Here is a 10975-nt window from a genome sequence, read left to right as displayed (position 1 = left end):
AATCATCAAAATTAAACGAAATAAACATTTGAAATATATGAGTTTGTATGTAATGTATGAATATAATATACAAGTTTCACTTTTTAAATGGAATTACTGAAATCAATCTACTTTTTCATGATATTCTAATTTTATGACCAGCACCTGTATATCACATAAACAAAGACTTTCTGCAAAAAAAGAACCTCAACGCTTGATTCTACTGGTTATGAAATAAGTGGATCCAGTGGACTGACAGGCGCGGGCCTCGACGAGAATTCTCCCTGACACTAAGACCCTAAGCTCCATGGGGACGGATGGAGGGATTTATTGGGGGGTGGAGAAAAAGGAGAAATGATGGATAAAGTGAGAAAGCGAAATGGGAAGCAGTCAATAATTTTACTCACCTCTGGAACCATTTATGACTTTCTCCGAGACAGATTTGATGCTGAGAATCTTAAGTTCGGAAAAAGCTACACTTGAAATAAAAGCCTAACGTTTTTTTTGAAGGAACGTATATCAATCACCACCTTTCAGACTAAGATCAGCTAAGATGAGAAGGGTTAGAGTCGTAGCCATCCTGGTAATTCAGGTTATTTATGAGCTCACTAAATGTTAACGCTGTATTTTGGCTACTCATACGCTAAATTTTTGCTCAATATCTGCAAAACTGACTGAATTATAGCCATTTTTCTGTTTGTTAAGGTTGACTAGCTGTGGCAGCCATCTTTATTTGAGTTGTCTCCATCAGTTGTGCATCTAATGATTACTTTCATAGTTTAAAAAAGATCCATTCAGTGGCTCATGAGATATTTTGCTAACAAAAAAAAAGGGTTAACCAACAGTTAATGGTAAAGTTTTAAGTAGCACTTAAAGCATCTGTTCTTAATGACGCTCAACTACTACCACACTAAATTTTAGCTCAATATCTGTAAAAAAAAAAAAAAAATAGACTGGCTTATAGCTATTTATGTGATTTCTAAGGTCAGTTGGCTGTGGCGGCCATCTTGAATGAAGCTGACTCCAGTTGTACATCCAATAACTGAGTTCTGCAAGTTTCATACACACACAGGCAATTACATGATCGCCTCTGCTTTTCATGCCAGCAGGAGATAAAAAAATAAAGTTTTTTCCTCCCTAATCAGACCATAATAAAGGGCTTTTCTTCCCTCAGATATGTGACTTTCAGCCGAGGGGTTTCCACCCGGAGCAGCTCCGTTTATCAGAGCTTACTGTAGGTTAGAGAGGGACACTGAGATATGGCTGAGAGAAAATGGAGGCTGGGGAGGGATTTGTTCTTCCACCTGACATACCTGAGAGACAGTAAACAGATAAAGTTTGGGTTTCTATCATCTGGAGTCTCTTGGCTGTCTGCCTTTTGCCAATACATTAAATCCCTGTGTGTGCTGCGTTACAGCTGAGGTCTGAACGAGCCTGTGTGCAGCAGGAGGGGAGCGTGAACTAAAGTATTGACAAGAGGATGAAAGAGACAGAATTTCATTTTGTTACAAGTAGGAGGACTCAACGTAAAAAGAATACAAGTTGAAGTATTCAGAACCCAAACGTGGCTAATATTTATTAAGGAATGAACACTGTTAGTGTCAGACATGTCTTAAATAATGACCTTAAACATAACGTGTATGTGATCTCAGAGCGTCACCTCTCAGCTGCAACCTCCACCAACTTCAGCTCATTATCTGCACAACTGACTGAAATATAGCTATTTTTGGCAGCTATCTTGAATTATGGTGACTCCATAATTCAATCAGTTGTAGATTCAGATGAAACATCCAATAAATACTGGCTCAGTGTTCCATTAAAATCAGTCCAGTGGTTCAGGAGATATTTTCCTTACAGACCGGTTTGAAGTCAAAGTTAAAAACTAAAGTTTTGGGTAAATATTTTGCACAATGTGTAGCACTCAGGATGACTCAGCTAAAAACTACACTGACTTTTTAGCTCAACATAATGAGTTATAGCCATTTCTGTGTGTGTGAGTTTTTTGGCAGCCATTTTGACAACAATTTCCATCTTTAAAGACGTAGTTATGGTGCATAAATTAAAATATAACCTCCCCAAAATATTAAACTCAAGGTTGTAAGGCAACAAACGGAGAGCCAAGGGGGGTGAATACTTCCTGCAACTCGCTGCACGAAACATTTGCTGTTCAGCCAACTGCAAGTTTATTCATTACTTAGAAAAAAAACCCTGTTACACACTTCCTCTTCAGCTGCTTGACCCTCACAGTCCCACTGGGAGTTTGTATTTATACCACTGCCACCATGATAATATCAAACACCTTTGTGTGTGTGTCTGTGTGCGTGTGTGTCATTCTCTGCAGTTTGAACACATGCCCAACAGTGTGTGTGTGTCCTATGCTCCTCTTTCTCTACAACATTTTTTGTTGCTTCAGATGCCTTTAAGTAAGGCTGAGTCCTACACATGCAGACCCAAACATTAAGTACCTCTGGAACTGATTAACCTTTGGAGCCAACCCAATTCAATATGGCCGCCAAAGCCAACTTACCTCGGAGAGCACACACAGCTCCAATTCTGTCAATTTTACACTCATCGTGCTAAAATTTGGTGAAGTTGTAGCTGAGAGTCATTCCCAAAAACTGCTGCTCATTGTGGGAGAACTTTGCTTCAGCCCCGCTTGTCTGTTAGCAAAATATCTCCTGAACCACTGGACAAATCTTAACTCAACTTTCAGAACATCTACAGCTCAGTCCGTTTCAGAAAGACAGGTAAAATTTATGTGGTAGTAGCTGAGAGTCATTCACAACTAGGGCTGCAGAGGGGTGGGGGAATTCCCGATAAAGTTCCAGAAACCTTCCATGGTAAGAGCTGTTTGGGAATCTTAGAAATGTTCACAATTGGAAATTTTCCGTTAGAATTAACTGGAAACCGTCTCATATCCCTACAAGTATAGAAACATTTGTTCTTTCACAAGCAGATTATGAGTTTTTGAATCATTTCAAACCAGATTATTGTAGGGCAAATGGAGTTGCTTGTAATCGATTTGAAATTCCAGGATGAAAAACAACAAAAAAGAACGAATGAGAAAGGGGTGAATACTTTTGCAACCCGCTGTAGATGAAAACTGCAGACCCCTTTGTGTTTGGTGTGTAAAGAACTAACTTTCCTACTAAAAGAAATTGAAAAATACTTATCAATAAGTTGTGGGCTCACTGCATCATCGTATTGAATATTGTATTGGAGCGCAGCCCAGCTGTTGTTCTATCAGGACATTATTTCAGGAGCTGCCGCTCCTCGTATCTCGGGTAACGGCTCTCTGCCCGGGTGTGTTTGTGTTGTAAATCTGTTCAGCTCATTAGTGCTGACAGAAGGAATGCTAGCAGCCCACCTGCTTCCCTCCACCCACTTTATGGCTCCACAAATTAAAACGACATTAGCGCACACTCTTCCAAACTCTCCCGCTCACCTTGCACCTCACGTTGGTTCGTCGGCTCAGCGACGGTCACCTCCGAAACCTCACTATTACGCTGCTCTGACAAACTCTCAGGCACTTTGGCCTCCGCCAGTCACTTTGTCGTTTTACGTGTGTTAAATCACATCATTTGAAACCTTCGTCTTTCCGTCAGCCCGGCTCCTTTCTTCTTTCGCCGCCGTCACTCACGACCATCACCTTTTCCCATCTCTTTCTCTGATGTGCTGATGGCATTTTAACCCCGGTTACTCCGGCATGGCCAGTGAGTGACAGCATGATGGAATGATGTCCCAGCATGTTTGCTTTGCCCGCGAGGGGGTTGGGAAAAGGGTCACGAAGGTAATGAGGCCATAAAAATGCAGGTACAAAAGGTTGTGTGGAGGGGAAATAAGATAAGGTGAAAAAAAAAAGGTTAAAGGTAAAGAAACGTTCATTCAGGAGTTACTTTTGTTCAGCTGTACATCAAGTTTGGGACAGACTACTGCAGAAGTCTGCAACATTTACTACAGTTGATCAAACTATGATAAACTGTTGATTTTTATCTGTACTACAGCCTGACGCCAAAGGTGGAGCGATATTGGTTGTGTTCCTTTGTCCAAACTGTTTGCAAATTATCATGAATCACTCAGATTTTAATCAAACTTTCAGAAAGAAATCATTAGGTTGACATCTACAACTTAAGCCAAGAAGGCCGCCACACCAGAACAAGTTTATTTTACAAATATTGAGCAAAAATTTGGTGTTTAAAATTGGATCATGAACTTCTGGAATCAATTCTGTGAGTTTGTTAGTAAAATATCCAACGGACCACTAAATGGGTTTTGCTCTCACAGCCAACTAAACATAGAAAACACAACTGGAATTTAGTCATTTTTTCACATATTGAGCTAATATTTGGTAAGATAGTACCCAAGTGTTGCTCCTAACACAATTTAAACCCAACACATTACACTCCATCTCTTCTGAAACCCGTGGCAGGAGTTAGCAAAATATCTCATAAACCACTGGACTGATTTGATGAAACTTTCAGAAAGTAATTATTAGATATACAAGAGAACTTAATTGAAGATGGCCACAACAGCTAATCAACCTTAACATACATGAAAATGGCTATATGTCTGTCTATTTTTAAAATATTGAGCTAAAATTGGATGTGGTGGTAGCCGAGAGTAGCTTAGAGCTCATGACAGCATATACTCCAGGTGTCCATGCATCCATTACATTCACAGAAAAAGTGCTAAAACTAACATTTTCTGTTTTAGTTATGCATATAAAACATTTGCTCCATGCTAATTTTGGTCAAAGGTACAAAGAGCCGCTGCAGAGGGACCGAAGATCTGATCGCTGCAGATCCTGGACTAGAGGAAGAGCTGCACAGCTTTATGAAGAGCTCTCTGCTCACAGACTGGATTGTGTGCTGCATTGTTTTTGTAACACAATCATAAAAATCAGAATGAATTGGCTGTGTCTAATTTAACAAGCAAGGCAGAGCAGACAAACCAAATCACTCAGACTCGTGAATAAACACGTCCCACCGGCAGCATCCCCGTACTGTGCTCACATACATAAGGTATGCATTTTTATTGTTACGCCTGAGTTTTGGCTCGTGTTTCCAGGCTTTGGGCAAAGTAAAAAACAAAAATAAGTGGGTAAATTAAAACTCACAGATGCATGTTTTGTTTTAAGGACTGAGCTTGAATTTGATAGGATGGCAGGACGGAGTGATGTTGGAGAGCTAGCAATATGTGAGGAGCTGAGGGCCAACAAAAGTCCTGTTTAATGGATTTCTCAGGGCTGAACTGATGGCTTTTGTTTCGCAGAGCTTGGAAACGGTTGCATGTGTGCTATAAGTGAGTCCTGCACAGATACGAGGTGGCTGCAGTGGCCTGAGAGAATCCTCACTCGTGGGCGATCTTAACATCCTCATCTAAATACTTCTTCCATTTATTTGCCCGACTTTATAAGTTGGGAAGAGGAAGAGCTGGTGGCTTTGAAGATTTGGTGAAGATTCAAAAATGGGTTTGTGCTCAATATAAACACAACAAGATGTGGGTGTGTGTTTTTTTCCCTCTCCTGTGTGTGGATTCAAGCCCCTTTTTGAAGTCCTCCAACTCCACTCTGGCAATTACTTCATATCAAGGATTAGATGAGGGAGAAAGCAGAGAGGAGAGACAAAGATGGAAAGAAGTAAGGTGGCACCATCAGAGAGGAGAGAGGAGTGGGAGAAAATGAGAGGAGAAAAGAGATCGAGGTCACCGGTGCAGGGAGGGTTTTTCCCTTTTTTTAAAAAGAGGCTTTGTGCATTCACAAAACATAAGAAAAAAAAGAGCAAAAGAATCAAATCCAGTAAGTCTGAGACCAAAACGCACTGAAGATTTGACAATAACCATAAATTCAAAGCTACCACAATGTAGATACGAGAGTTTGAACAGCCCTTTTGAAGTGAGGTTTGTGGAAGGATTACAAAGAATTAATATCTTAAAGTAGTATCTCACTGGGCTGTAATAGCAAGGACATCTCCAAAAATATATAAAAAAAAGAAATCTCAAATAGTTTATAGCAGGGATGTCAAACTCCAGGCCTCAAGGTCCGCTGTCCTGAAGGTTTTAGGTGTTTCTGCTCCAACACACCTGATTCAAAAGGTTTAATCACCTCCTCACCAAATCATCAGGTTCTCCAGCAGCATGTCCACAAGTCATTCATTTAAAGCAGGTGTTTTAAAGCAGGAACACGTTTAAAACATGCAGGAGAGCAACTTGCAAAAGGATATTCAGAATTTCTAAAAATCACATGTTGCAGTCTTGTTGCTTGAGTTTTGAACAAGTTAAAAAAATATTGCAAGAAATTTTCTTAAAGTAGTTGCACGTGTCAAACAAATTTTAAGAGCTAGAGCTGTGATTGGACACCTGCACAGGAGGCCTCCTCTGACAGAAAATATCTGAGGCCACGTCTCAAAACCACAACTATGATAAATAATATTATTACCAGTCTTCTTTTTTAAAGTGTACTCCAGTAGATTAAATTGTAAATGTGAGGGTGGGAACAATGTGGGTTGAAGGAAGAACAATTCAGGCAACAAAATAATGTGCACAGCCCAGAAAACTGTTTTATAAGCCACAATTTTCTAAAACTGGCCACTCTGAGGCACCCTAAGTGAAAATTTGTCTATTTTCTTATAATATTGTTGCTATTTTGAGTCATTAACTAGTCCCCAACAGCTGCAGTCCAGTGAGATGTCATCTTTAGCTGTTGTAGACAGCATCGAGTTACAGAGCCAAACAAAGAGTTTTCTGTAAATAACCATAAATGACCATGCAATGCAAGATTACCAACAGTGTAAAGGTCTATTAAATTCATTCACATGAAATGCAATGAAAGTTTTAGAGAATAGAGACATCTTTAGACAAGAGCAATTCACTTTGATCTTGTTCAGACTAGCCATTAGCTCATCAGTCCTGTCAGAATCAAACTATTCCTCCAAACTGAGGTCATTTTAAGAGCAATCTACCACAAAAATATTCATTCTGGAGATGGTTAAAGGTTTCTCTGCAAGCATTTTGTTTTAATGTTCATAAAGCAACTGTCCAATCAGTAAATAATGAATTTAAATTTCCTTCAGGAAGTGGTGGTTGTGCTCACCAGATAAGAGAAATAAACTTCGATCTGAGTTTATTTACTTGGATGCAATTAAGTTGACTGTTTCTGCCATCCTTACCTCGGGGATCTGAACGCTGTACGGCTGCCCGTGGAAGTTCGGAGCGTTATCGTTCACGTCTCCAATCTGGATGTTTACAGAGTCTCTGACCACCTGAGGGAGGAAACATCTTGTGTTGGTGAAAATATGCATTAGGCAACACAAAGCCGAGGATCAGAGTAAGAGAAGATGGAGCGAATGTTTGATAGATTACCCACGAGGGAGAGTGGGCTGAATGTCGGTATGTTTTAGCGAGTAAACTGCACTGAGTGAGACAGATGTCACTGAAGAGAGAAAGGAGTGTGAGGTTGGGAGTAAGAAAATAAAATTCTGATGCATGTAAGTGAGATGCGGTCAGGCTGTATTAAGGATGGCAGGGTGTGTAAGGATGTGTCATAACGACAAACACACTTTGTCTCCTACCTCTTGACTGTCACTCACATAGAACTCAACTTGCATCTCTGACTTGGTCTGTTGGAGACAGAGAAACATGCCGGCATAAACCTTTCGTGCAGATGTCATGTAAAGGAAAAATGCCATAAAATCCCAAAAACAAAAGGAGGATTTAGAAACTGAATAAACTTTAAAGTCCTTTGTGTTCTTCATCTCTTGTAAAATGGCACGGCACTTTTCACCGCTCTTTCATCATTCGATAATTTACTCTTCATCTCCTGTTTTCAAAATCTTTTCTTCTACCTCGCACATTTGCTCTGGTGATGTGTGAGCGTGCGTGCATGATTAGGTACCTCTCGGTCGAGCTGCTGTCGGAGCCAAACCACGCCGCTTTCTGCGTCTACGGAAAAATACCTCATGGCCTCTTCTCCCGACACGCCGTATATGAGGGGCCCCCCCTCAGGATCAATCGCAATAAGCTTGGTTATAGATGAACCTGCCAGAGAGGGTCAAAGGTTAGGGGTCAAAGGTTAAGGACAAAAGGCCAGTACAGAGCTTTGATATGTGACCAACAAGCAATTTTGAGGCGTTTCCTCAACAACCAAATCCTGGATAACCAGCAGATGACAGGAATGGAAGAATTTAAAATAATAATATTAAACAGCATGCTTTTGTCAACACCTTTTGTTTTACTTTAAAAAAAAAAAAAAAAATATATATATATAGCAGGAATAATCACTAAAATTGAGACTCATTACAAGAATTTGCTTTAAAATAAGACTATATACTATAGTTATATGACTAAGGCTTAATGCAGCACAAAAACACAAGGAACCCCAAAATGCAGTTAGTCGCAGAGGTAAGACGCTTTTAATTAGAGCTACAGTAGTTAATGCGCTTCATTCATCACAGACAGCATGGTTCAGACAAGCTGATGGATCAAAGCCAGAGTTTTTTGTTTTTTTTCCCACCAGGTTGGCTGATCTACTCAAAGTGTGTCATCAAGGGCCAGAAAGTTGGTAGGATGATCACAGGTCTTGTGTCTTCTGTAGGCCCTTCTTAACTTGCACTGAAAATGGTGTTTTACAAAAATGTAACAGTAAGCGAATGCTGCAAGATCACCGTGTAGTTTTTATACTTTCTGTACACTTCTGGAAGCGTCAGTTCTGCCTCCTTTAACTCAAATACTAAGATATCTGATGCAACTCAACAAAAGTGAAAATTCACTGAATAACCCTTTTTTATAACAGCTATGAATGACATTTTTTTTTCTGCTGCTCGTCAGTAGTTGAGTCATGGAGGGAAACCCAGACATTTATCTTTTCATCGTCACTCTCCAGCTCCTAGGGGATCCCTCTAGGGCAGGGGTGTCAAACCCAGTGACGCAAGGGGGCCAAAATTATAAATTTGGTCCTAGCCAAGGGCCAATCACTATCCATATTTATTAAAAATTGCATAAATTAACCTTAGTTTTAGCTGTATTATGTCAATATAGAAATATCAATGACCTTTTCCCAGTTACAGATTATACAGAATTTAGAGCAAACACACTTTAATAAACACAGACAAATAGATCAAACTTCAAAAAGCTCATTAGCAGTCATTTCTTACTCCTGACTCAGCTTTTAAATCAATTTTTTAACATTAAAACAGATTTTTTTTTTAAAAAGCCATCAACAAAACCTGATCATACAGAAATTAAAACTATATATTGTTTCTTCTAAGTCACTGTCAAGAGAAAACTTCACTAATTAGGCTCAGTTTTTTAAAGTAAAATAAGAATCAGAGACTCAATCTGTCCCAGACTAGAGGGCCGGATCTGATTAAATCTAAACTTTATCTTGGGGGCCGGATTTGGCCCGCGGGCCTCGAGTTTGACACGTGCACTAGTGAGTTCTGGGTCTACCACAGGGTCTCCTTCCGGTGGGAAGTGCCCCAAAAACCTCCAAAGGGTGTATCCAGGAGACATCCTAATCAGATGCTGATCCACCTCGGCTGACACTTTTCAGTGAGGAGGAGCAGCTTCCCTCTGAACTCCTCCTGGATAATGGAGCTCCTCACTTCATCTTTAAGGCTGGCCGGCCACCTTACAAAGGAATCTGTTGTTTTTTATGTCATGATCCAAACATTCTGACTTAAAGCTTTCAATTTACTGGTCCATCTACATTCCAACTTCCACCTTTGTGTTTTGGCCGAGCTCCTTTCTCACCACGACAGACAAACAATGCCGTCATTACTGTGGATATATTTCCTGCTCCACCTTACTATCATTTGCAAACCAAGACACCAAGATATCTGGAACATGTCATCTTTTTCTGGTTAAGAACCATGAACTCAGAATTAGAGGTGCTAAATGTTTTTAACTCAGAGGGGGAAGTATAGATCTAAACCTCTCTAAAACCATGACAGCTCAGAGTCCATGCTGATATAGACATTAAATTACCAGTTCATTGTTGAAGGTTACTGAAGACAAGGCTATGGCAAGGAAAATATGTTAAACGGATCATGCAAACTTTGGATGTAGAGACATACTTGTCCTTTATTCCTCCTCACATAACTTAGCCCCACAAAAGAAGTGAACCCAAACTAAATCAGGCCTGTCACTTGTGGACCGAACCTCTTAAGAACGACCAATTAGGCTTCACAATCACACTCCCCTCTCGTTTTATTAATACACCCCCATTTTCCTATGAAAAGGTGGCAAAAATGACTAATTAATATAACGATTTATGAACCCCTTTCATTGTAGTCTAATGAGATTTATGCAAATTCAGCGGCTTTCAATATGAGTTATAATTTGGTTGGAGACTGAGCAAATTAAGCATTTTACCTCATAGTCATCAATAATGTTTTTTTTCTCCTCCCTTTGGCTTTCTCGACTGTGAAGGAAGTATCTGCTTCTCATGAGACGACGGGCACTTGAGTGAATGATAGCAAATGGGCATTTGATAGGACGACTTTAAAAGAGTTTGTTAGATCAAAAACACCTTTTATGGAAAATTTATACTGTTTGGATTTTCTGCTCAAAATAGAGAACAATCATGGAACATGGTGACTAAAAACTAAAACATACAGCCAGCCTTTTACAAAACATGGTGCCAGTGTGTTTGTTTTTCCCTTTTAATTTCTCAAACTCCTCTAGAGTGAAATGGATTTCTTTCACTGTACGAAGACATTAGGTGTAATTTCTTTCACATCTATGTGTGTGAGTACAAATACAGTCCATCCATCCATCCATCGTCTTCCTCTTATCCGGGGTCGGGTCGCGGGGGCAGCAGCCTAAGCAGGGAGACCCAGACTTCCCTCTCCCCAGCCACTTGGGCCAGCTCCTCCGGGGGAATCCCAAGGCGTTCCCAGGCCAGCCGAGAAACGGTCCCTCCAGCGTGTCCTGGGTCTTCTTCTGGGCCTCCTCCCGGTGGGACGTCACCAGGGAGGCGTCCAGGAGGCATCCTCACCAG

At 40.4% G+C, this 10975-nt stretch overlaps 1 protein-coding gene across 7 annotated transcripts in view; it reads right to left on the bottom strand.

The window, feature by feature from the left end:
* The window catches only part of cdh23 (cadherin-related 23), a 188980-nt gene that overhangs the window by 141326 nt on the left and 36679 nt on the right, over positions 1-10975 (bottom strand). For all 7 annotated transcript variants that reach the window (XR_005232685.1, XM_017424252.3, XM_017424250.3 and 4 more), the window contains exons 4-6: positions 7871-8013; positions 7548-7595; positions 7146-7238 (exon numbers count right to left, since the gene is read on the bottom strand). Coding sequence is in view for 6 of the 7 variants with exons in the window: in XM_017424252.3 (XP_017279741.1) it covers positions 7146-7238; positions 7548-7595; positions 7871-8013 (284 nt within the window). In the remaining variant the exon portion in view is untranslated. The remainder of the gene's footprint in view (positions 1-7145; positions 7239-7547; positions 7596-7870; positions 8014-10975) is intronic.

Source organism: Kryptolebias marmoratus, linkage group LG22 (genome assembly GCF_001649575.2).
Source record: "Kryptolebias marmoratus isolate JLee-2015 linkage group LG22, ASM164957v2, whole genome shotgun sequence".
Lineage (NCBI taxonomy): Eukaryota > Metazoa > Chordata > Actinopteri > Cyprinodontiformes > Rivulidae > Kryptolebias > Kryptolebias marmoratus.
This window is presented reverse-complemented; position numbering and strand designations above follow the sequence as displayed.